This window comes from Solea senegalensis, linkage group LG16 (genome assembly GCF_019176455.1).
Source record: "Solea senegalensis isolate Sse05_10M linkage group LG16, IFAPA_SoseM_1, whole genome shotgun sequence".
In the NCBI taxonomy this organism is placed as follows: Eukaryota; Metazoa; Chordata; class Actinopteri; order Pleuronectiformes; family Soleidae; genus Solea; species Solea senegalensis.
Window position 1 is genome coordinate 5,084,186 of NC_058036.1, and position 27,388 is coordinate 5,111,573.

At 41.0% G+C, this 27,388-nt stretch overlaps 1 protein-coding gene across 1 annotated transcript; it reads right to left on the reverse strand.

Annotated features, from left to right (window-relative positions):
* Positions 1-137: 137 nt before the first annotated feature.
* Positions 138-26,039, reverse strand: itpk1b (inositol-tetrakisphosphate 1-kinase b). Its single transcript, XM_044047095.1, has 11 exons — positions 25,798-26,039; positions 25,198-25,349; positions 20,608-20,632; positions 14,200-14,325; positions 10,143-10,260; positions 5,509-5,607; positions 5,037-5,077; positions 4,601-4,766; positions 3,567-3,634; positions 3,329-3,491; positions 138-2,500 (listed from the first exon to the last, which is right to left on the reverse strand). The coding sequence occupies exons 2-11, from the start codon at positions 25,290-25,292 to the stop codon at positions 2,178-2,180; spliced, it is 1,224 nt and encodes a 407-aa protein (XP_043903030.1). The 5' UTR covers positions 25,293-25,349; positions 25,798-26,039; the 3' UTR covers positions 138-2,177.
* Positions 26,040-27,388: the final 1,349 nt, after the last annotated feature.

A 27,388-nucleotide genomic window follows, 5' to 3' on the forward strand; every position in this document is an offset into this window, starting at 1 on the left:
ACAAAACAATATACTGTACGGGTTTAAGCCGGAGGCATATATACACGTACTGTACAAGACACCCAAGAAGTAAACATTCAGGAGGAAACCAGGGGGTTAGGATGACACGTCTGTGTTGAAATAATCAAGAATAAGGATTAACCATTACTACCATTTATTTCCAATATAGAAGCACAGTTAGGAACACGAGATAGGACACAGTATAGTGGTGTACGTCGATACCAGTCTTTCCAATTTGAAGTGGAGTGCATTCTCGACTTCACCCCCTCTTTTTTTCTGGGTGAAGAAACACCTAGATGAGGAGAAACGGATGTGGAACTTTTCCCCCCTGAGCCTGTCGCAATACATGGTGGAATTCTTTTGTTTTTTTTCCCTTCAGGATACACCTTTAGTGTATGGAATTAAAAACCATGTCACCCCATAACATGATGTGTAACTATATGATAGCTCATTGGTTTTCTTTTGTCCCGGAGAGATGCTGGTGAGATGGCCGCAGTGATCTTTTGTGGTTGCAAAAGCGAGAGAAACAGCCAGATAAACTGATACTGTGAGGAAATGAAAACTGCTCGGAGACGCTCTCTGGGACAAGAGAAGATGACGCAGGCTCGGGGGGAACGCAATAAACTGCATGCACTGAGGGTTGGTGGTTGTTCCCACTAGATGCTAGAGAGAGACAACAGCAACAACCGCAAGGTTCCTCTGTCCCTCTGACGACCAGATTCATCATTTTACCATCCTCCATAGTAAATGTCCACTGTTTGTTCAGAAACACATGCTTTCAGTTAATTTATATAAAACATTTCCCCCCCCCATAAAATCTCAGAAAAAAAATAATAATATAATAATAATAATAATTAACAGAGCAGTTTCAAGAGGGTCCTTCACAATTTGTGTGCTCGGACCCTTGATAAGTGCTGTTTGACTTTCATTTCAACTGAGAATTAAGTTCAACAAACTCCCATTTTTTTTCTTATCTTTTGAAATCAACAGCAAAAATGATGACACCCGATTTCGGAGCGCGCTCAAAGACAATTTACCTGGACCTCACCGACATGACTGATTTCCTAACAACTTGATAAAAAGTGACAGCAGGTCTGTTGATAGGTCAAGTGGGTCTCAGGGGAGTAGTTTGCTCACATTACAGACAAAAACACTGAAGACAAAAAAAGCCAGACGTTAGGGGAGAACCTCAGGATCCCACTGGAATTTGGAAGAAAATCATGGAATTCTCGGAAAACGGCCACAAAACATAGAAAGGAATGTGATCCTCGTCCTTCCTGCACTGGAGACTGAGGCTGGGACTCCAAAACAAAACCAGGTTTTGTTTGATGAACACCCGACATACACCAAAACACTCAAAGACCTCTCTCTCTCTCTCTCTCTCTATATATATATATCTAAAAAAAAAATAACTTGGTCACGTGATTATGGAGATTCACTTCCTGTCTTTTTTTTTTTTAACCTTTGTTAAAAATGTGCTTTCCTACTCAACGTAAATTAGATGGCACTCTGAAAGGGAAACAGTTTTACTGTTCGTTGAATCTAACAAGCCTGAAGTTACCTTGTCATTCACTTTCACTGTCTATCAATCAATCAATCAATCAATCAATCAATCAATCATCGCCTGACGCCGGTTGGCCACCATCACATAAGCAGCCGGGGGGATCTGTAGTGTTCAAATGCCCAGTCGTCTCTTCTCAGCCTCACTTTGTGCAGAAGAGTCAGTGGTATTGACCAGAATTCAGACACACATCACTGGCACGGTCTGTCGCAATGTGATCGTACCTGCGTGTGTATACGGTGAGACACAAGGGATCTATACATTGCACATTTAGTGGCACATCCTGACTCGGCCATTCCCGTTTAGCTACCTCATCTGGACCCTTGCATTAATTACAGAAAGAAACATAAATCAGCGATTAGGCAAAAAGTTCACATTACAGTACTGTTAAGTCTCATTAGACAAAACCAAAAAAATACAAAAAGGCAGAGGGAGAGGAAAAAAAAGAGAAGGTTTACAGCCAATCACCACCATTTTCAATAACTATATAGGAAAAGGTTTTTGTTGATTAGATATATTATCGTCATTAACATCATAATTATTATGATTATTATTCATTAATATTGTCACCACTGCCGCTTCTTTGTTCGGGGATTAACTGGAGAGAGGGGAACAGTCACTGGGAGGAAGCCTTGGTGGCTATCGTAGAGACACAGTGCTGCTGGAAGTTGGGGGACATGGCGGAGTTGCAGCCCAGTCTCTGACGCGGGCCCTTCAGGCCTCCGTCGCCCTCTACAATCCAGGGGCTGCCGCCGGCGTCTTTGCCCAGCATGCCGCAGCAGCCGGGGGCCGACGGGATGGCGCTGTTGGGTACCGTGGTGTTCGCGGGCAGAGCTTTGGGCTGCTCGCCGGTGGAGGTGAAGTCAGGGTTGTGGCTCTGGAGGACGCTGCTGATGTGGTTCAGGAGGTCATTGAAAAACTCCGGAACGCCCTCATAACCTGGATACATGTCATATTTTAGACAAACTGTGAGGATTCTGCTGCTACTACCACTGTACTGTGAACAGAAAATGGCTTTTGGTGGTTTTTTTTGGACTTGGACTGACACATTATGTGTTTACATCTTTTATTTTGTCAGCACTTTCATCTGTAAAGGTTTGCCTTTTATTAAAAACAACTCATGTGAGATTTGTGTCCCCTTGTCCTTTTTACAAGACAAAAGAAAGAACCCCAACTAAGTAACTTTTACTCTGAGTACATTTCAAACGTGCTACTTTTTTTACTTTAACTTGAGTACCAGTACATTTACTTGAGTAGAACATTTAAATACTCTTTCCACTTTCGCTAATTAATGATGGCCGAAGTTTCCCATTCACTACTCACATATTCTTGAGATATAAGACACTTAATAAGGAAGCTATTTTGTCATGAAGCTAAATTTTCTTTCATACATGTTTCCTTGCTGTTTTCAGTGAGTTTGAGCCTCCATGTCTCCAGTTAGTTCCAGACATGTTTCGAGGTAAAAACCCAAACCTCGTTCAACCATTTTGAAAAACAATCTCTCCCTTGAATATGAACATAAAATGAGATTCTCTGTGGTAACACACTCACTAAGACCTGAGGGCAGGTGTGAAGCTGGGTCATGATTACAGAGCAAACACAGCTGGCTGCACAAAAGAAAGTGACATCACCACATCTCCGTTTTCAGGAGCTGAAGTCACCTGAGAAACACGTCAACACAGACGAGTTTGCAGTGAAAACTGGAGCCTGTGTCCCACCTGATGAGCAGGTTATACGGACTCTTGGGGGAGGAGAGGCTGCACGTACCTGGGAATGCATTGATGTCGATGACGGCGTGTTGGCCCGTCTGGTTATTGATGATGACGTCGATGCCAAACAGTGACACGCCCAGCGCCTCCCGCAGAGACCTGGACAGCTCCCTGATGACGTCATCGCTGGGTGGCTGAGACACTCCCTCCACGTTCTCTCTCTGAGAAAAGGTTAAAAATTAGAATCAGCAACCAAACTCGCTGTGAGATCGTGGAGGGATTGAAGTCGCACGTACAGAGTTCAAGTCTGAGGAGGACTCTGGCTTGGACACATTGTGGCTGTTGAAGAAAATGGCTTTCCTGTCTGTAAACAAAGAGAGAGAAACAGTATTTTTTAACAGCTTTACATACACATGCTTTCCTTAAACAACTGTCTTTTTTGTGTTTCCCATATCAGGCAGTAGGTGGCAGCAACGCTCCGTAGGTCACATTCAATTATTGTCTGTAGTTCCAAAGTTAAGTGTATCAGTGTAAAGTAACAGGCGACTGCTTTTCTTTGAATAAGTGATAAATGTGACGTGATGGTTGGCTTCATTTATTGCCACGTGTGTTTTTCTTTGTTATCATTGCAATGATTAACACTGGAGCGTGTAATAGGGAGACAGAGAGGGCTGGGGTGTGAGGGGAGCAAGTAAATACCATTGCTGTCCAAATAAATATGCCCCCCAGCACGTACAGGGTCACGCTAATGAAGTTAGGCAGATGCAGTCTTTTCGCTTTCTGGCTAGAGGACCACAAGCGTTTTAATGCCGATAGGTGCATGAGGAGAATCGCCATCGCCTCACTCACTCATCCAACAGGACAACGCTAAAGTGCAGGCTGTGGAGAACAACACAGAACAATGTACAGATGTTGCTCGACGTGTTTGACACGCGCCAAGCCGCTCTGTTGTACCACTCAGAATTCCACACCATAAACAGAGTAGACGACTGCACTGAGGGCAAGACTGCTTTGCATGAGAACCTTTACTCTTTTGCATGTAAATACCCGTGTGAGCAGAAAGCCCGTACTTAATGCCACCTCACGGGTAAAGTCTCTCGACATGTTTATGGGGAGAAAAAGAGCACACCTCTTGTTTTTTTTTCCCGCAACAGCGTACACCAACCTCTTACAAGGGTGAATAGGTCCCATCACAGGGACTATAAAGAGATTTTATTAGATATTTTATTGGGTTATTTGGAGAAGCCTTGTCCTCCAGTCTGTGTGGCTGTTGGCAGTCCCTGAGCTTCCCTACCCGTCTTTCTCTCTGCCACTCTGTCTGTCTCCTCACCTGCTGGACCAGCAGGGAAGTTCTTCAGCGAAGGTCTCTCCACCACAGTGTAGGAGTCTCCCACCACAAACACCTTGTAGAGCACTGCGTTGTGGTTGATGAAGCTCTGGATCACACACGGGGGCTTCACGTCCTTCAGGTCCTCTTCGCTGAAGATGATGGCCATCTGTGGACGGGACGACACATAACTTCATTCTGAGACACGAGGCTAGTTAAAGCCTAACTTAATTAGACGCTGCGAGTCAGGAGGAATGATGACTATGCGGGCAGACTGACAGGTATTGACTCCAGCTGAGACATGAGGCACGGCAGCACATTATCTGGTTTGGTTGTTTGAACTGGAGTTAAAAGACAATCCCGTAACAGGACAGGAGTGTTACTGCTTACACAAAGTAAACTGGAGGGTGGAGGGTGTGAGTGACCCGTGGCCTCTTACCTCGTGGGAGTTAGTGCCATGAGCCACCCGTGTTTTGCAAACTGAGGAGGAAATTAAGGTGTGGGGAAAACAAAGAGAGTATTAACAAGGTGGACAAACTGGAAGTTCTAATGACATGGAAAAAGGTAAAAATATCTCTATCCACTTCTTTCACTGACACTGAATGTACTACCTGTACGTTCTGTATATTTGTAAAAGGGTATAGTTGCTTGAACCCCCCCCACAGATTTTTATAGCCTCTGGTATACAGAGGTCACCATAGCTCTCTTTTGTGGTGGAGTCCTTCATCTGTTACAATCTCACTATTAGATATCACCAATTCTTACACACTGCCAGCTTTAAAAGTGGTATCTGTCTTTAGTGGGTCAAAAACAAAAATGAGTAGTTTGGTCTAAGTGTATAACAGCTCTGTATGAGACCTAACAATCTGTAAGGTCACCTAAAGGTCAACCTATTATGAAAGATTACTTACTGAAGGGGAATGTGAGTCCTTGTCTCCTGATCTGCTCCAGCACATCTGGGCTGCACTCGGTGTTCAGGACCATGAATGGAGGAGAGCAAATCCTGTTGTCTAATAAAATGGAAAGTAAAGGAACACACAAAAAAAGGGGATTTGATTGATTAGTTGCGATGGAGAGAGGTCTTGAAAACTTCAACAGTAAGAACAATGACAGAGAATATGTGTCAAGGGTGACCTTGATAAAAACAAAAAAAAAGATCATGTGGTTTCACTGAATTGTATGTTTCAAGTTTATGTTGGTTAATCATTTCCATGAAAGCTTCAGTGTCAGTGAAATCTTCATGTCCATCTAGGAAAAAGAAAGAAACTGCAACTGATGCACTCCCTTTCCTGTCTGTGCTCTTGTCAAAGACACGGAACATACATCGCATGAAGCACAGTGGAGGAGCGAGCACTGTGAGGACAGCTTCACGTTTAATAAAGTACTGCGAGGGCTACAGACACCTTCTATGACATATTACAACCCGGACTGAACACCATTTCTCCACCGCGTTTCTCGTCATTTGTGTTTACACTGTCTTTTTACATCACATCCTGCAGCGGCAGCTCAGTCAGTTCCGATAAGACTGAGACTAACAAACATCCTGCAGCTCTGTCATATTTCACCGTATCGGGGCTCAGGACGCGTCTAAATGAATGTGCTGCCTTCTGCAATTTCCCCTGTACAATAGAACCCGGGGGGTGATACGGGAGCAGCTTGGAGATATCACCACAGGAAATCAGCAAGGCAGCCAAACCAAGAGCTGGCAAACTGCTAATGACAAAAACACAATAGAAACATGCCGGCCTTTGTTGCTCTGGGCCTCAGCAGTGGCAACGCTCTCTGCTCCCCGCTAGTGCTGAGGTCAGGAGATTCTAATTTGCCGACATTAGCTCCACTGCTGAGTGCTAAACGCTGGGTGTGCATGGGGCCCCACAGACTTCAACTGCTCCCACAACGGCCACATGGTGCAGACCTGGACTCACACGATGACTTTTAGGGGGGGGTTAAAAAATGAGTGGGGAAGCACGAGGCCAACAAGGTTCCAGGAAAACTCACACAAACAAACAAAGCATGCTGTCACACTGTAATTAGACTGTATCCTATCATTACTATGTGTTGTTTTGATGTATCTGATGGACACTCAGGGTGTAGAAATCAAGTACTTTCTATTACAGACACATTTTTCTCTTTTTAAATGAAAACACACTCAACCCAACCGGGAGCCCTCATTGCACTCACCTACTGACATTGAGAAAATAGCCAAATAACTCAAAACAAATCCAACGAGACAACTATCACAAAGAGTCAGCTATCACCTTATCACCTATGAGGCTTGAGTTCACCATGTCATGTAGAATTGTTTTTAACCCAGTTAGCCCACATAATCGAGTCCATCTACTATCTTTATGTTTTTATTAACAGTCTCATAGCAGAACATGAGCTTTGACCAGCTTTGAGTACAAAACCTTTTCCTACTAGAAAAACTTGTTATTACTAACAAGAACGACTCTGCACCACTGAAGCAGAACAAAACACATCTAACATGGTTTGAATTTTTCCATTTTTTTTTTGCTCTTACGTGACAGACAAGCACAGATCGCTCCTCACTTTCACAGACAGACGCTTGGGCTGTACTCCGTAACCTTTGGTTGTTCAGCAAACACCGGAATAGCCATTTTTGGGAGCGGTAAGCCTTGACGGTTACACATCAGTCATCTCAGGGCTACAACTACACTACGTCCATCATGCTGATGTTATTTTATTAGGCCAAGAATAGCCGCATAATATCCTTCAGAAAAGAGTCTGGAAGGGAAAACATTACGTCACTGAGTTCCCAGAGACTGACGGCACTCATTTTTGTCAAACAAAAGCCATCAAAATGCCTAAACCTTGTCAAGCAGAAAACATGTCAAGCTCCAAGTTTATAATAAAGAGATGGAGAATGGTGTGGCAAAGTTTGTGATAGTGTGCATGCTTGGCTTGAGTCTACGCTTCGTGGATTAGCGGGCTGGAGGGACGTGTAAGGAGGATGAATCTCTAGCTCTGTCTAAACACTCCATGCTTGCAGACCCGGCGGTGCCGAGGGCAGTGTTTATGGGACTCCGCGATGAAATGCTTTTTAAATGCCATTATCCAGTTACACTCCTTTTCTCTTTCTCTTTTTCTTTTAACAAACTGGATCATTTGCTGTATTCCACCATCTGTCCTTGGTATTTCATCATAACCATGCAAATAAATACACTCCACTGACTTCTGTGCCCGAGAGAGGCCTCACCAGGCGTGTTGTAACAACAACGGTCTTTATCTCTGCATTAAGTGCAACACAGCCAATTTGCTTTAAGCTTCATATAGTACTGTGATGTTTAGGTGGAAGGCTGAACTCGACTGTTGCTATTTAGAGCTTGTTTCCTAGAAACCCCAGCATCCTCTCTCTCACTGCTCTTCCTGCATCCCTCCGAGGCAAGTCTGCAGGATTTTCAATATTTTAAATTGAACTCCAAGCACAGCTATGCCCTGAGAGGATTACGGTTAGTAAAGAGACCTCAACACAGACCACTTGTCATCACCATAATGCAGGAGAGTTTCAGTTTGATCGCGAGGATTTTTGTTTGTATTGAGAATTCTTTCATTTTGAGGAGTGAGTTTAAGACACAAGAAGATTTGACAAAATAAAAACAGTCAAAACTCATAGTAGTGTCCACTCAGTATCATTTACCTTGCTCTTGCTCACATAAGACACACAAAACCCAGTCGGAACTATGAACCAGTGACACTGATCCATTAGTGGTCCTGTGGCCCTTGTCTGGCCATTTTCTATTCAAGAAAACATTAAGACGACCTAATTCTTGTGCGTCGAGTTTAGAATTTAAACAATTCATTGCAGAAGAACAAAGTGTAGTGTGGCTGAGGCCGAGTGACACTGAGGAACCACTCGACTGATAAAATAACATTTATTTCTTCATCGAATGCACCAGCACACCTTAAGTGCTTCCTCCAATTGAGCACTATTCTGAGCCATGGAGACTGTGAGGCATGGCAGGCTGTGGCCTTTTAGTACTGGGTTGCCTTGGCAGCTGCTCCAGGACTCCATGGCCTCTGCTGATAAGGAGGAGGAAGTGCCTGTGCCTAAGAAAGCAAGGTAGACTTATTTTCCACATTGTCACACTATCCTCAATTTTAATTCCGACTGTAACCAGCTTCTTACAGTCACTCTTTTTTTTTTTGCTGACAGAAGAAGGAACATTCACCCTTGGTGTTTTTCCCATAATCATGGTGGCATGGTGAAGGATTATAATGGCTTACACTCTACGCTTGTGTCTAAACTGACTGCAATTGTCAAGGAGGTTTGGTATGCAGGGCTAAGTGCACTTGCATTAATGGAAGAAGAGTGGGGAGAGAAAAAAAAGCTTCCAATAAATGCAGTAAATGAGCCATCCTCGTCTTCAAACCAAATACACTTAATGACACAGAGAAATGCAGCTTATGCCCTTTGTAGCGTAACAGCCACCGTGCCTGTTTGGACAAAAAGATGTCTTTTTGTGGTCCTATTTTAAGAAACCACTGACACTGCCTACAGGCTGACACTCCTCTGATCCATTGCTCTGACACCCCACACACTATCATAGACACTCAGTTAAGTATTGCTTAAAAGGTTTACATTCCCTGCCATGTAAGGGGGAAAAAGGAAACATGGATGAGTCACAGGTATGTTTACAGTGTGTGGGTAGAAATGTGCTCCTGTCGTCACTGCATTTTTCAGCCTGGAGCCAAACGACAATGTTGGCTAATTTGTATAACTGATTCAATGACAGGGAAACAGAGCAGACAGTTCTGATCCAACACTGACAAAATACACAAAGCCTGGTCCATATTGGGTTCCAACAGGTAGATATGAGACAGAGAGATCAGTTGTCTCACTTGAATTATGATTATAAGCATAGCTCTCTGCTGGCAAGTATTAAACATCTGCTCAGAAGCATCAACTAACGTAATTCAATTGAGAGCGAGAGAGAGTCATATTTTACCCATGTGTCTTCTCTTGAGGTGAAGAGGAAAGAGAGATCCTCCGGTTACCACAACTGCTCTTAATAACATTAACTAATGTAGAAGGCTGTCTCTATGGAAATTACGGAGTTTTTTTCTTTTCATTTATTATTTTATTAATTTATTATTTCAAACAACTTCCGCTTTAATATAACAAGGACTGGAAGGGGGGGAGAGAGAGAGAGAGAGATAGGCACTAATAATGTTTACCTGATAGGAACCCATGACACTGTGTACTGTTCTATTGACAGAGAAAGGGCTTGGTCAAATTGCAAAATTACACAGCCAAATGAATTTGGATGTTCTTGCTTATGACATAATGGTGACTCAAAAAGGACAATTATTAAATCTGGTTATTTCCACGGTAATTAATGCTATCAATAAACGATGCTACAGAGCCGGTTCACACTTTCCTTCTTCCTATTTTGTAACTCCCTCGGCACTGTTTCATTGTTTAATTTGAATTTGTGGTTGAGATTTAACCAAATTTGTCATTTATATAAATGATTCTCTTGTAAAAATAGTGGTATTACTGGCCCATGTTTTGTAAACGTCTTACCTTGCATACAGCCCTCTATCCTGTGGATGAGCTGATAGGACTTGCAGCGGTCCAGCAGAGTTCGGATTGCTGGCAGGGGGTCAAGAACAATGGTCTCAGGGTGGGCATCAATATAGTCCTGAAAGAAAAAAAGATGCTGACATTTAAATCTTTTTACTTTTTACTTTTAAGTTATTATGTTCACATGGCTTGTTCGTTTATGTTACACAAGCCAAACCTGAGATGAAAAACAGGTGGAAAAAAAAATGGAAATGTAGACATCATTTTTGGCACATAAATTCAAGGATATTCATCATGATATCAACATGGTGTATAAAATGAAACATCTGCTCAGGAGCATCGAGGAACACGATTCAGTTGACAGATAAGCAAACCTTACAATGCAAACAGTTGTAAATCCTGTGTGTGTGTGTATGCAGGACTGAAACATTAATTAATCCAAAGGATGTGTAAGAAAACACTGACAAATTATTGAGCATATTTCTATGACAAACTTTTTTTATTATTATCTTAACACATTTCCTTACTCTCTTGGAGTAACCAATAATGGAAATGGACATTAGTTGTACACTTTTTAGTGTGTGTGTGTAGTAGAGTGGTGCTCAGGCTACATTTTTCCTCTGAACCCAACTGAGCCTGAGAGAACATTGACCTAACCTGACCCAATATTTTTGTCCTAACTTGTCCCGAACCCAACACTTATTCTGTATTTGTCAGAGCCAGATACAGTAAGAGTAAGCCAAAGCTACTCTGACTGTCCCTTAATTTATGGCAAAGGGAAAGTAGGAAGAGAGGGAGAGCGGAAAAGTATCTGTGTGTGTGTGTGTGTGTGTGTGTGTGTGTGTGCGTGTGTGCGCATGCTACCTGCAGTCAGTGATGGAGTTGCTCCATCATAACAAAGGTTATCATTACATCCAGGAGGAAGTAACTATTAGCCCCATGATGAACACACACCTCAAGAGTTATTGCGTACGAGCACGTATGACTATAATAGAAACTCTGACTCACCATTAATGGCCATTAATAGTTCTTCATAAACTCTTGTTGAACTGATAACCGTTTACATAATCCAAATATTTAGTTTTATTTTGAGTTGATGTGGAGGAAAACATCCACCTCAGATGGCTTCAATACCCTATGTGGTGCATTTACTGTCAATAGTTATTTTTATATGTATATACACACATATATATATATATATACACACATATACATATATTAATATTCTACTTGTTACACATCTTTTTATTAAATGTTTATACCTTATTATACATGAAGTACTTTTAATTTAGTCTTATCTTACTTATTTTATGTTTCACTGTCAATTGATGTGACCGAATCGGACAATAATTACAGGCCTGACCAGACAGGTCTCATCAGGTCCTAACTGGCAGAAACATACTGTAGTGTATTACTGAGCGTGCAAAAAGTCAAACCCACAGACTGAGGCAACACACCATGTGAAATCACCCAAACATACCTCATGCTGTGTGTATTTGTAAACATATCTCTATCTTTGTGTGGACCAGTTTGATCCAAGTTAAGCCGTGAAGACATTTCGAGTGTGAGGACACTTTGTCAGATCCTCACAAATTCAAAGAGATGTTGAGGGTGAGACATGTAGTGGTGATGTGCAAGTGGCCAGCAAAGATTATGCCAATGAATGTCCTCACAAAGATGGACTAACATGTGGGTGTATGTGAGAGAGCAAGAGATGCCAGTGGATCCGTGTAGGTTACATCGCTACATCTCTGTATGACCGGCCGTTGTGTCAGCCAGATGTTTCCTCTTTCACATGACTCCTCCTTTCTCCTCTCATCACTCTGTCGGCACAAGACCTCCACTGCTCTCCACAATTCCATCTTTGCTCTGTGGAGTTTTTGTTCCTTCTAAGCAATATTTACAGACTCGGAACGGTTTCAGGTGAAACTGGCTGGTCTGCACGTTACACAAACAGCCTGCCTGCTCACATCCCAGCTCTGAAAAACATCTCAGCTCCACTGTCATAAATGTTTGCATGAAACTAAACACACACATACAACGGTGAAAAAAAAGTACACAGACTGATGCACGCACAGCATGTAAACAAATGCCTTGCCTTGACAAGGAGGACCCATCTTTTGGATTTGCAAGGATCTAATGGACAAAGCTGATCAAAGCTAGCTGAGCTGTTATATAAGTCAAACATGCTGTCGCCAAAAAATAAATCCAAACTAATCTTCCAGGAGTGTAGAGGAATACACTGCTGATAAAGACTGTCACTTGCTTTTCTATATCTCAAAGGAAGTTCAGTTAAGTACAGATGAGCAGGCTTGAAGGGAGGAGAAGAGCCAGACGTAGGTTACTGTGAGTGTTAAGGCGACACAAAATCTGCAATTTTTTCAGAGCATATCCGCATTTATAAGGAAATGTGGTTTCCCAGTAAATTTGGTCAGTAGAGGTGATGATGTGTGCCGCTGGTTGGAAGCCTTGACTGTGATGACACAAACAGGCATCAATGCTTAAGTGTAAAATACATTTTATCACTTTACACTAAGCACAACCAGATGAGTGAGCCATAATATTCACTACTTTAGCAGCAAGGTAAAATGTACTTCTATTAACTCTTTATAAAGTGATTCAAAGGTCATCAATTCAATTTACTTCATTAAATATCCACCTCCATCACAGATTACTAATTATCTATGATTATTTCATCCATAATCCTAACTATGCTAATTACATTTGTCTCATGTCTATTGTGCGCATGGCTCACAGCTCAGGTCACTGAATCACCAGAGTGCATTCCAGCTTGACATTTTGTTTTAAATATAAAACTATTTTGGAGAGGAAGGCTCTCTCCCTCCTCCACACAAAAGGTTATTTGTGATCACAGCTATGTGATATTAGAAAGCCACCACTTACATTTCTATCGGAAATGTTACTAGAGATGACAGCTGTGTTTGGGTAAGTAGCCATGACTGAAGTGGTACAGACAGGACTGAGCCACAGCTCATAAATAATCCAACTTAAATCATTCTACGGACAGAAAAACAAGAGCCGAACCACTGCACTTTACCCAGCGGGTTTACCTTAACTCTTTTTTTTTTTGTTTGTTACGTTGCTTTACAAAAGAGGTGTGCACATTTAATTTAAAATGAGCTAGGTCTACCTTTAAAGTGTGTGCAGTATTCAGCCATGTGTTAATATTGACAAAGTTCTTCGGTATAAGTGATTGCTTCACGCCGACATCCCGTTTGTCCTTGCTAATAGAGCGGTTACAAACATGTTGACAGGATTGAGTGATGCTGACCATGATTGCAGTTTCTCTGAGTCATTCGAGTAGAGAGAGAGAGAGGGAGGGAAAGGGAGGGAGAGAGAGAGAGATGATGGCGTGAAATTGTTTTCACGCCATCCATAGCGCTGCCAGATTAACAAAAAGACAGCCAACACACACATACCCACAGCACTTTTGTGAAGTGTGCTCACAGTACCACATTTGGAGCTCTGACCTGCTGACCATGTGAGAAGTTTCAGTGACTGCACTCATGTTTTCAAATGATCAAATATAGTATGGCTACTGATGTCGTGGCCTAGTCAATTCAATTGTTTGAACACATTGTCTGATTCCTTGTACTGAGATATGCATGTCAACTCCATCAATGTTTATGCTTATAGCAGTTCTAGAGTTTTAAGATAATAAATAATTTTGTAATTTCAATCAATAATAAACAATTCAATAACCGCTCCTATGTGAAATCATTTTAAACAGAAAGATAAAATGAATTTATTGATGAGGGCCATATGAAGGCCAAGATTAAACCGATTGTGTAATAAAATAAGGTCAACACAAAGACACATTTATCAGTTGTTTAGCACAAACTGTTCAAGAGGTCAAAAGGCAACTTCAATATTCAAAGATTTAAAATGAGAAAAATGGCAAAGACAAAGAAAAACAAATTTATCAAGCGGTCACATGTGTGCTAGAGGTCATCATAAACGTTGCAATCACATTCCTGAACCTTCCTCATCTAAGTTTGAATATGCAGGAGATACAATGGCAGACTAAGGCGTATACCTGTACTCTTTGCACGAGCAGCACGGCCTGTGAATCATTCTGGTCAGCCTCTAGGATGAGGTCAGTCAGTTTGTGGATGATGACGTCCAAAGGACCCTGCTCCTCCAGAGGCTGGCTGAGATCGAGCTAAGGAGAGAGGAGAACCACCATGGGTCAAGAATTATAGTGCAAACAGGTTCCTTTGTACACTCAGGCATTGAGTTACGACATTTATAAATGTTAGACCTTAAGCAATCATCCATGAAAAACATTTATTTCTAAGAGGTGATGGGTGGTTTCTGCAGTGCTTTTAGTAACAATGTAAAGACCTGCTGTGATTCATCAATGTCATACAAAAGTGCAAACACTCAATATAAATCTGATTCACTGATCTTTCATTAACAATTACATAAATCACTATGTCAGCATTCAAACTATTGTGATCATCACTTTTGTCAGGGAGGCATAAGTCAAATGTCTCTCTATTATCCGTCTATACCCCCTTTGTCCACTGATGCCTGTATTCTGTGAACAAAGCCAAACCCTTTCTATTTTTGCATGTGACCTTTGGGTGGATTGTTACTGTTTTACCAACTGTTTACTCCCATCAATAATCTTATTTGCAAGGTAAAAACATTTACCCAAGATATCACCCTGCTAAATGATAGATGGAACTCGTACATGCACCGTGCAGTGAGGACAATGAGAAGTGTACTCAAAAATGTTGATATTTCTTTATTTTTCAGTGTTACTTAGGACAGATATCTGCCAGTGCCCTAAAGATTTATATAGAAGTCTATAAAAAAAAACAGGATTTTCTCCATCTAATAATATTTCTGCTCAAAGAAACATTTCTTCCTTGCCTCTTTGTTGTCTCGAGAGCAAAAAAAGACCGACACTAAGTCATTTGCTCCCCCCTTTACTGCAACAATTTGGCACAGTTAGAGATTCTGTTGCTTTTCTTTTGAATTACAACACCATAAGGGTTTATTTCTGGTGTCACCTCTTTCACTGCATGTTACAAACAATCTCTCACAGGCCTGACCTCTGACTAAGCGTATTCAACAGCCTCTGAGAAAACATTACATTAGTAGTCATTTGAAGTTTACCACAGCCTAAGTCTGACTGCACTGGCCTGAAAGTTTACAAGTCGCCCAGCCAGCTCTCCAAGTGTAGAACCACTTATGTGGGTCAGCATTTGTGCTCACACAAATACAAGTAAGAACATTAAAAGAGACAGAGGGGAGATTTTGTTTCACTTCACTTCACGTCTAGGAGTTACGGTAATGAGAAGTATGCATGCCAAAAGGATTGTGTGACTAGAGTATGAGGCTGGGCATTGTAATTGCAGAAAAGGGCAAAGAGGGAGTGAAACATATAGTTTGAGACAAACTCTTGAGAAATCTCTGGCTAGAAAATGTATATTTTATTTTACCACACCTAACAAGACTGACAAATAACTGAACAGTGCATCATGACTACTTCATGGGTAAAATGAAAATAATAGACTGAATTTAAGAGGTGGTTTGAATAAAATAAATGCACACACATTAACACTATACGGAGAATTGTTAGTTTTACACTAACTCATTTGCTCATCAGCAGATAGCTGTCTTTTGTCTGTCATGATCAGGTGGGTCATGACAGACAAAGGACAGTATTTACCACCTGTTCAAATAAGCCAGAGCCGGGAGGAAACCCACTGTCGTTGTGCTGTTCATACATTACGCAATACACTTCACTCAAATGGGTGTGGATCAATACAAGAACTGTAAAACTGCACAGAGTTTCAGTTGGTTTAGGGTTGGCCGCAGTCAGACCCACCACATTCAAGTTAATGATTCTGGGATGTCTGAGAGATAGATGACTAATTAGAGTATATCTGGCCCTGCCCCAAAATGTCACTTACACAGAGCGGTTTACCTGTTTAATGTAAGTTGATTTGGATTTAGTCTCTACATATATTCGTACTAAAGACACACAAAAAAAACTTTAGTTTAGCCCCCCAAGAATATTTAGCAGGCTCACACAGTGTGTGACGTACAGAGTGTACTGTTAAAGCTCTATTCCCTTCAGAGTTCATTATGCTACATGAATGCAACATTTTTTTTTTCTTTGCCTAGGTTAAAGACGTGGGGATTCATTCTCCTCCATGCTCTATTTCTTTTGCTTGTTGCAGCAGGTCCCACAAAAGCCACATGACAACACGAGCTGCAAAAATGTATAAATGCCAATGAGGCCTAAAAGGTTCAGTGTCTAGGTATATGTAACTCAAGGTAAACGTAACTCTATTTCAACATATTTTTGTAAAAGTAGAGCTGAGGGTGTTAATAATTGCAATAGTATTGTCTTTAATGGCAATTTAACAAGATTTCAATATACAGGATAATGCATTATGTTTATAGTGCAAGCACAGTCATTTTCAATCACAGGAAAATGAGAGACTTCTTCATCTTTGATTGTTGTTCAGTCTTCATACTAACGCGTTTCTGTCAAAATGTAAAATAATAACTTTAAAAACTGCTTAATCCTGCTGAACATCATGGAAATAGTAGAGATAATCCTAGTGTTATTTTAGGAGGACTACAGCATTACAACAACTGGTAAAAATCAAAACATATTTGCAAAAACTAGAAGGATAGCATCTTGGATTGAATAGAGGCTGTGGTGTCTGTCTAGCAGTCCAGCAGGTTTATGGGGAGTGTTGTGTTTGATCGCACGCGCACACACACACGCAGAGACACGTGAGCATATGGCATTAAACACATACATGATGGACCATAACAGCATTATGTTGGAAAGTCAACACTTATAATGAGTTGTCACCTGTGGACAGACTATTACTGGGTTTAAACAACCTAAATACTGAGAGAAGCAAAGGTGACAGGTGCAGCGAGTCACTAAAACAGAGCCGGTCGCTCTGGTTTTCTGTCGATCAAGCAATGACAGCGTAACAGGGCTGGGTGGATGGGACTTTGTGTACTCCGGTGAGGCAAGGCTTTAAATCTCTTGCTTACACAACACAGAGGGCCCATCCACAGTCTGGCCCCTCAGCAAAAACAGGACTACATCATGGGGGTCAACACCCACTGGCAAAGATGCATCACAGGGGATGAGGCTCTCTACTCCGTGTGTGTCTACAATGACCCCTGCTTTAGAGCTCATCCAAAAAACCCAGCAGTAAAGTCACTGATGTCCTGCTAAATGCTAAAAGCAGAAATGTCAGCTGACGTCTTTGTGTGTCCCTGGGGATACACAAGAGTTAGCAGTGGGCCGTGACACTGATGAACACGATAGAAAACATGCTGGATCCTGGAGGGACAGGGCAGGTCAGAGGCAATATAGTTTCAGCTTTTGATGCAGCTTCACACGAGCCAAGCCACACCCCTGGGAAATTTAAGAACAAGATCGGTGATTTTGAGCAAACAGTGAAGACAAAGCTCATTGTGTATTTCAGTTTTCAACACTGTTCCGCTGTTGGGAGCAGTTGTTTTTTTTTTGTCTACGTGGCTCTGCTTTTCCTTTATATGGTTCAATAAAAATCTCACCTGGATTTGCTTTGTAGTCAGACTAAACCAGTGCAAGACTGTGTGTACAGTGCAGACAGAGGTGATGAATGATTTATCTTGTAAACTGTGTGGCACTCGACACCCTTGTCTAAAAGAAACATATGTCTCTAAGATAATGTGGCTGCTGCCCACACCTCACATGAATTATGGAAAAAACATTAGACTGGATCAACTCAAAGGTGAATCTCCAGTCAAAAAAACACATGTAGTCAAACTGGGGGCTAATTAGGCTAATGAGTGTTTCCTCGGCATCCATGGAGTCCTCAGAGTAATAAGACCTGTTCTATACTGTGAATTTGTTGTTCACTGGTGGTGTGTGAGACAATGTTTTTGCCACTTTTATCATCATAATATTAGTTGAGTGCAATAAAACTCATAGTATGAAAATCGTTTCTCAGTCGAAATGTATGCTTTAAAGCATAACAGAGAAAAGGAGCCCGAGTTGATAGAGTAACCGTGAAGATGTCTTCGTCAACCTGCTTAATATCTAATTTATCATCATCATGCGCCAAACACATCTTATCTTACAAATGAGGTCAGTTCTGTCAAATTAATCAGAGAAAATGTACTGATGATCATACATTGATAAACACAATCTTGTCTGCAACAACTCAGCATTTCTTTTGGTCCTTATCGTAGGTGACTAACTGCTATGTCCCAATGATAGCCAGCTGTCTTTGAATCATGGTGCACAGGAGGATTGATAAAGTCTTTGAAAGGTAATTTCTTGTTTGTCAGCTTTCAAAGATTCCATTTGTGGGTGAGATACAATTGTAAGGAGGAAATAATTAGAGATGCCTAAAGACTAACCACATTATAAAAGTGGTAACTAAGTAACTTTGCCTGGACACCACACTCAAACAACCGCCATTTGATGTGATAGCATATCTTTCTCTCGGAGTGAATATTACCATCCTCATGGCCGAGCCTGACGAGTTGATTTTTATCTACCTCTGTGATAAAGTCCGGTGAATATACCGAGCATAGCGCGGGTGGCTTTCATGAGTTCAGGCCTTAAGGTTCGGCACAATGTGGTGCAAAATCACTTTGAGGAGGGAACAAAGACATCAGAGGAGGAAAAACTGGAGGATAGGTGGGAGTAATAATGAACTGTACTTGCAAAAAGGCGTGAGTTAAACGTCGCTAAAGGCTAAACATGTAATCACATGAAGTCAAACAAAAGAACCTTCTGTTCTCCTGCGGGCAGCCAGATATAGTTAAAATCTGTTCATGCAGAGTAACAAAACCCCTGTCAAGTCCATTAACTTTTATTTTAATGTTAAGGACATACGTAATATCAATTCTACAAGATGAAAAGGCTTGGACTAGTTTATCATTGGATAGCCACAGTTACGTTGTTATCATCAGGATCAGCTGGTATGTCAAACCACAGAGGCAAGGTTAGCAGAAGAGATAAATCAAGTGCAAAACTGCCACCCATCCTTCAAGCTTCAAAAAACACAAATGGACAAGTACCGTTTAGAGGATTTTGCATGATCGGACAAAACCGAACAACAAACCATGGGTCATACAGGAGGTATTACAATATACTGACCATGGCTTTTAAACCATAATAGTCCAAATGACTGTTCGTAGGAAAGTGTTGCTGTGCACAGAATCCACTTGTGCAATAGGAGAAGACAGCTTTGTACACAAACATGGATAACAAGGCCAACCCATTACAAAGGCTACTATTATGTTCGCTTGTGATACAGTCATGACAGTACGGGCACTGACTGGCATTGGGTGCATCCCAAGCTACCATATTACCAGAGTGAACTGAAAAATACCTCTGGGTGTCAGGGTAAACTGAGCTTTCCTCCGCTGGCAGTGACAACCAGTGTAATTCTAAGAAAGGTCCTGGTGAATGCAAGGAACTCAATGTACAACAGGTAGTCTGGCTGGAGGACTGTTCAAGGACGGTTCCCTGGGTACCCCGAGCTGATGGTCTGTGAGGATCTGCTCTCTCTCCCAGGAGAGGCTGAGAGTACAGTGGGAAACAAAGCCGTGCTTACTTTGGGACCCATTCCCACGACAGAGCTCTTTCTGGGTGTGCTGATAATGGAGGGAGAGGAAAATAATAACCTCAAAGTGAAGGGAAGAAGAACCTCCCCTGAAGACAAGAGACCGCATTAAAATAGAGAAAAGGCTGGGAGACTTTCCTCTTCAGTTGCAGAAACCACTTTGACTGATATGTACTTCTGAGCACTGAGCTCCTCTATGTGGCTGTACGTGCTGTGTTTACTTACAGAGTGTAGAATGCTGTATGTCTTCTAATAAAGACAGCAGGCTACACTTCCTTGAGGGCTGCATTTACCTGAACATGCATGAGCACCCAACCCAACTTTAAGTGGAGCTCACTCACCAGAGACAGACCATTCTTTTGACTGAGTCACATGACTCATTCAAATGATGATAATTACAAGTTATGTAGCTGCTTGTATCCATACAATTTTTTTGATTCTGGAGAATATGTCTCTGGGCACACGCACACAGACACACACAAGTTAATTCCTTTGAGGTTCAACAGAGCTAGCACTACTTAGACTGGAAGCAGAAATATCGTGTTAAGATGATGCATCACAGCTCAACAGTGACCATAATCTGGTCTGGTCTTACTATGACCGATGGTGCTTGGAAAATAAATGAAACTACCAAGACTGTGAAGTGGCTACATAAGATATGTACTGTAGGAAGCAGCAATCTTGTTGTAGCTAATTTTGCAAATGCGAAATATGTATGTACATGTTGTGAATGGTGTGGTTTTGACATTGAACTCTACAAAAAGACACTAAATCTGAATAAAACCAACAATAAACCATAAAAGACTAAAATGAGATCAAATGTGTTGTCCACTTACCTGAACAACTTCTATTCCTCGTTTCCTGCAACAGAAAAAAAGGAAAACTCATTAAATTGACCAAACCTAATGTGACATTAATCGGTCATAAGCAGATATTACAAAACACTGGAAGTATTAACATTTTTTGATGTGGAATGAATACAATTTTGTGGAATTTCAATAGCCCTGTATTATCTATGAGATCGCTGGTATTGAGACACCTCCAAAAAACACAGGCTACTGATTTACACACTTAACACAACCTGTCAAAAATAAATTATACCATCATGATCCAATAAATGAGTCTGATAGCAAGACAGCCAAAATACCAAAACCCTCTTGAGACATGGGGAACATTGCGCTTTTCAAAGACAGCAAAGAAATGTTCTTCTTTAGATGAAAAGTGGTTGCTTGGCAACCATCAGACCCAGACAAATGTGCAGTTGTTGGGAAAGGTGACAATTATATCATAATGAACCACTTGTGCATTTTGCTGTTGAGATGAAGAACCTCATTGTTAACAGGTGTATATACACAACACAGTATTTGAAAAACTTTTCTACAAAAGGTGTTACAGAGGTACAGATGATGTTTAAAAGCTGCTGTATTTATCAATACAAACTTCTCCACTGAGAGAAAAACAAGAACCCTTACAGAGAGTAGAAGAGAGGGCATTAGCATATTTGTGGTTAAACTAGCTTGTCAAGTGTCCTTTGAAAAAAAAAACCCACAAAAGTAAAACTTGAATGGACAAAACACCCATCTCCTAGTTGGAGGCAATTCACAATGAGAGCTAAATCAGTCCAGCGCTACCACCAACACAGCCTGTTGTGGGCAGTTGTTTTTGAGGTTACAGCTCCATGGTTACAGCAGTGCAGCCATTCAGCTCTTCACAACAATGTGGATATTTAATACTGCAGCTGGAGTGTTTCATGTGGTGTCAATGAGGCCTTTGGTTTCGTCCCATCTCAGACATGGTAATCGCCTGCTCTCTTGTATTGTTTTTCAGCTAGCAAAAAAAAAGGGATGAAGGATACGATCCAGCACAGAGGTAGCCCACAGCCTGAGCTTGACACAAGGACATGGAGGTGTGACCAAAAACATGGCATGACTACTTATTTTTTTATTACCCCAAACTGATTGACTTTAGGTGTGGCAAAGACTTTTAGAGCAGTAACAATGATAGACACTATTGTGATTATGTTAAAACATGTAAGAGGTAAAGCAGGCCAACCAGGTGAAGCAGATTTACCGGTTTGGGTTGTTAACGGGTTGCCAACCTTTCCAAAAACAGAAAATCAATGTAATGACTTATTTGCATGTGAACAGTTGTTTAAATAATCAAAGTCTCCAACTTCCTCCATTAATCATATCGTTTGGTTGAAAGATAACAAACAGTCCCTCAAGGAACTCTAATCAGTGCTGTTGCCCTAGTTAGCAGTGGCCTTGCCATGACAATATTTTCCTGTCACTCACTGTAGCCCACGGCCGACCATTTTCAAGGGTGTTGCACTTTTCTAAATCAGGTTTAGTCTATTTAATGGGGAAACTGTAAATTGCTACATAAGGGACACAAACTCCCAGCTGCTCTGACCAGCAGGCACCTTCTTTAGAGTCCAGCTGCACAAGACATGCCTGTGAAGCAGTGTCAGCTCCATGCCACATGACAACAGAGAGAAAACCTGATCAGTCAATGTCCAGACCATATTACAACTGGCACAAGGTTAATGTTTGATCACCTAGCCAGTATACTAAACATCAAGGCGACTTGCTCAGAAAGCACTTCCAAAATTATTAATTTCTTCTTCAGTTACAGGGTCCTTCGCACTTTGCGCCCTAGGACCCTAATAAAACCTATCTCAGTATTTGATAAGATTTGGCCCTATTCACAAACAGCAAGCCGTTGGACATTTTACAAAGGACTGACACAGACCAGTGTCTTAAGACCAAATAATTGATAGCTAGAGCTAAAGAAGAGCCCCAAATGTGAGTTTATCATAGTTCCATCTTTTCCTTCCTCTTAAAAGGAGGAAACACATCAAAAAGGCCTAGAACAAAAGAAGTGAGTGAAAATGCAACCATGTGGCAATGATCATGTGCATGACAAGGTAATCCACTTTGAGACATGTACTTGTATTTGTTGTGATTGTCTAAAGGTTATAATCGTAATCCGATCGTCCTAATCGTCTGACACACACACACACACACACCCTTTCTTGAAGTTTTTTATATTGAACACAGTCGAGCTCTGGGAGGAGAAGGGATTATGTGTGGTGTGATTATTACATGTTTGGTGGATTACAGCGTGGTAATCAGTGCAGGGTTGATCAGGCAACAACTCTCTTGGAAAAGGTGAAAATTGCCACCATGCACACTAAATGTTTCTGATCTATCCGGGTGTATTCTTGCTAGATCTAATGACTAATAACTGCTGTGATTAATTCATATTTTTGTTTTCAGGAAATCTGAAGATGAAGATATGGGAAAGAGTTGTTGAAGCTCAGTTAAGGAAATAGGTCAAGATCAGCGAGCAGCAGTATGGGTTCATGTCAAGAAAGAGTACTACAGATGTCATTTTTGCTTTGAGAGTGCTGATGGAGAAATATAGAGTAGGCCAGAATGAGTTGAACTGTGTCTTTGTGGACGTATAGAAAGTGAATCAGTGGATCTAGAGAAAGAGAAATCAGGTGCCAAGAGAGGAACTGTGGTATTGTATGAGGAAGTCAGGAGTGACAGAGAGGGTGGTGCAGGTCATGTATGAGGAGGACAGTGTGACAGGTGGGTTCAGGGGGAAGGAAAGTGGATGATTTTAAATACCTGTGGTCAACCATCCAAAGCAATGGAAAGAAGAGAGATGAAGAAGAGAGTGCAGGCAGGGTGGAGTGGGTAAAGACAAGTGTCGATGAAGAGCAGGGTCTACAAGATAGTGGTGAGGTCAACTATGATGTATGGCTTGAAGACAGTGGCACTGTCTAAAAGACAGGAGGTGGAACTGGCAGTAGAAAATCTGAAGAAGAGTTCACTCATCCTGAAGTAGCCAACACACATAAAGAAAATCTTTTCTGCAGTAGAAACACACCCTTGAACAAACTCATGTTATGGCTCTAAAGTATGTTTTGTTCAAGATTCAAGATTCAAGAATTTTTTATTGTCTTTATGAGGACATAGTGAAATTTTTGCAGATACATTTTTGTTGATAAATGTGTCATCTCGCATCTGGAGACAAGAAGACTGATATGTGACAACACATGTTCACAATAACAACTAACAAATTAACTCTATAGAATAAGAGCACTTTAAATGTTGTTATTCTTCATTCTTCACAAACCTGCCATGAAGTTTAGAGCTTCAGAATAATAATAACACCTGTTTAAACAGCCTGTTCTGTTACAGAGAACCTTAAAACACCATCAGCAGTTCAACCTACACACATTCCCGCTTCGCACCACGTCTCAACAAGCACTGACTTGAGACATTACAAAAAAAAACAGAAGTCACGCTCGGGGCTTGATGCGTTCGTTGGCCACCTTAACTTGATACATTTATGAAATGTCTTTAAATTACAGCGAAAAATAAAGTAATTAAAGCAGCCAAAGTTTATACCGGATGTAATTTTATTATAACCTTTACAAACATGAGCAGGGAAATTGACACCTTGTGTGAAAGAGAAAGCTCTAATGAAAACTGCAAAAGGGCCATTTCCTATAAAAGTAGGAGAGGCGATCATTAGTCCTGTTTGTCACTCTCTGACAACTCACCTCTTAATTCTCTGTGGCATGAATTTTTAATAACTGAGGCCCACTGTGTGGATGCATGTCAAGCTGATTTGCTCTTGGTGTTCTGGCTAACTGAAAAGCTGAACATCATTACTTCAATACTGTCTTCACTGGCTTAAAGTCAAACACAGAGACTATTTCAAAGTATTGCTCCGTGGTCTGTACTGTACATGTAAGCCTGGCTCACTGTGTACAAACCCTCAGATCTTTAGACTCTGGTCTCCTAGATGCACCCATGATCCCAACTAAATCTGAAGAGTGCACCCAATCATTACATGTCATTTAGCAGACGCTTTTATCCAAAGCGACTTACAAAAGTGCATTTAAACATTTGGGTACAAATAAGAGCTAGAAGTAAGTAAGAGCTTCAAGTAGAACAAACTATGAAGTGATTACAGCCCCAGTCTCTGGAACAAACTGCCAGAGGAAATTATATGTACCACAACTGTGATTTGTGTGTGCTGCTCTGGGTCTATTAGGATGGGTGTGTGATGCACTTCTTTTTCCTCATATTCATATGTAGGTGCATTATTAATATATACACACACACGGTCACTTTATTAGGTAAACTCAGTCACAACAGCTAAATAGGTCAAAAGTTGCACCCAATGTAGCATTTAGCTTGGTTTGAACTTCGCCAGATTAATTTGATCATGTCTGCATGCCAACTTCTGGAATTTGAATTGTGCTGATTAGATGTAGTGAACAAGGTGAACCTGGTTAGTAGATAGTGTTTATACTTGTATTCTAGTGATGTGGCGCACATTGAGATTAACTTGGATCACATTAAATGAATAATACAATTAGATTTACACTCATTTTGATCACATACCTGCACAGATCAGCAAAGGCCTGAAAGTTGAGCTTCTTCATCTTCTTCTCGCTGAGCCAGTAGCCGACTCTCCGGCCTTTAAGAAAGGTCTGCATGTCCACTGTGCTCCTGGTCCTTCACTGGACTTAGATGGTGTGGACCGAATGCTCAACCTGGACCCATGAAAACACGACACCGAGTGAAAAACCATGAGTCTCACAGCAGCCAACCAGGGGCAAGACTCGAGTGCGATGTTGACATTACTCAAATGCAGCGTTCTTGTCTCTTATAAACCTTAATGTCCTCATGTTTTACACCTATTCCCAAAACACATACACACACACACACAACCCTTTTGCTAACACGAGCTACTAAGGTTAGCTGGCTAACTGGGCAGTGACAGTCTACCTAGCTAAGCGGTGGCACGCAAATAGGAAACGTAAGCTAGCTCACTTGAAGGCTGGTAACCGCGTATTGACTCAACCGATTCGTTTCACTTCAAAAATGTTAACACGAGTTAACAAATGGAGGCTCGCACAGGCTACTTGGCTAAACGATGAAGCAACAACTGACATGACCGCGAATACATCTGTGTGTGTGCGTGTGGTGAGCTAAACTAACCTGGTAGTTTTAGCACAGTTCCCCTCTGAATGTATGTCCTCTTCACGAAACTAGCTCGGATAGTTTCCCATTCTGTCCTTGCGCTGGAGGAAGAGCAGAAGTTTTCAAACACGGGGTCTCGCTGACAGGCACGCGGACTGTGGTTTCTGGTGTTTTCGCTCCCAGTCTGTGAGCTGAAGTGACTGCACACAGACACACTCACACACACACCCAGGAGCCCGGAGACTGATGCTGCTTTCAAGGGCGCCTCGGAAAGTACCACTCCCCACGACTGACTCACTCATTCTCGTCATTTCACGCGCGTTCCCGATTTCCTTATCGAACAATTTGCAGTTGTTCAGTCAATTAATCGATTTTTCCAAACCAATTAATCATCATTATTTCAAAGAACATTTTTATGTCCTTGTCTATTTATTGTCTTATTATTGTCTTTATGATTTAAAAGTCGTAATATTATGAGAAAAAAAGTCATAACATTATTCAAAAAGTCGTAAAATTATGAGAAAAACGTTGTAATATGAGAATAAAGTACATAAGATATAAACACCTGTGCTGAGGGATATGAATGTGACTTCTGGTAATATTTCAGTTTAAATTGTAAAGCATAGAAAGATGCTTTACAATCATCATGCATATGAAACATTATTGTTGTTGTTACTGTTGTTATCGGAGACAATAGTGAATTTTCTGGTTCATTTACCTGACATTGTTTCCTACTGTCATGAATAAAGTAGTCAGGAAAGTTCAGTCAGTGTGATACTTCTTCATTGTGTGTTTCACTGTGTGTTTACTCAGCACAAGAACACACATGAAGCCTAAAGACGAAACGTGGCTCGGTGAGCAGGTTTTCATACAAACCAAATGTCTATTGCACAATGAAGTGATCTTTCATGTTTTTTTGTTGTTTTTTTTGGCACGTAGCAGCTTACATAACGAGAGCGCCCACGAGCGGTGTGTTGTTACCCTGCAACACTGAGCACACATTCTGGAGCAGGCGCTGGAGACACTGGCACAGTGACGCCACCCACTGGAAAACCAGCGTAACATGCATTTGAATTCTTTATTCTTTTAAATTTTTAATTAAAAAAAAAACAGAAGTGACTATAACAGCACAAGACACAAAAGACATATTGTATATATATATATATATATATATATATATATATATATATATATATATATATATATATATATATATATACATATCTATATATACACACAGTATATGTATACATATGTATGTATGTATATATAGATATATATATAAATATCTATATATACATATATATACCTTTCTCATTATAATGACTTCCTATCTCATAAAAATTAGATACTTTGCCATAACAATGAGATACTTTGTTAGAATAATGAAATAATTTGTTAGAATAATGAGATACTTTCTCATAATTATGATATATGTATACATACACTTGTGCTCATAAGTTTACATACCCTGGGAGAATTTATGATTTCTTGGCCATTGTTCAGAGAATATGAATGATAACACAAAAACCTTTCTTCCACTCATGGTTAATGGTTGGGTGAAGCTATTTATTGGCAAACAGCTGTGTTTACTCTTTTTAAATCAAAA

Coding starts and splice junctions, on each gene's coding strand:
- itpk1b (XM_044047095.1), bottom strand. CDS start 25,292: ATGCAGACCTTTCTTAAAGGCCGGAGAGTCGGCTACTGGCTCAGCGAG. Junction 20,633..25,197: donor GCCTTTGCTGATCTGTGCAG/GTATGTGATCAA, acceptor TTTCTGTTGCAG/GAAACGAGGAATAGAAGTTG. Junction 14,326..20,607: donor GAGGAATAGAAGTTGTTCAG/GTAAGTGGACAA, acceptor CTCTCTCCTTAG/CTCGATCTCAGCCAGCCTCT.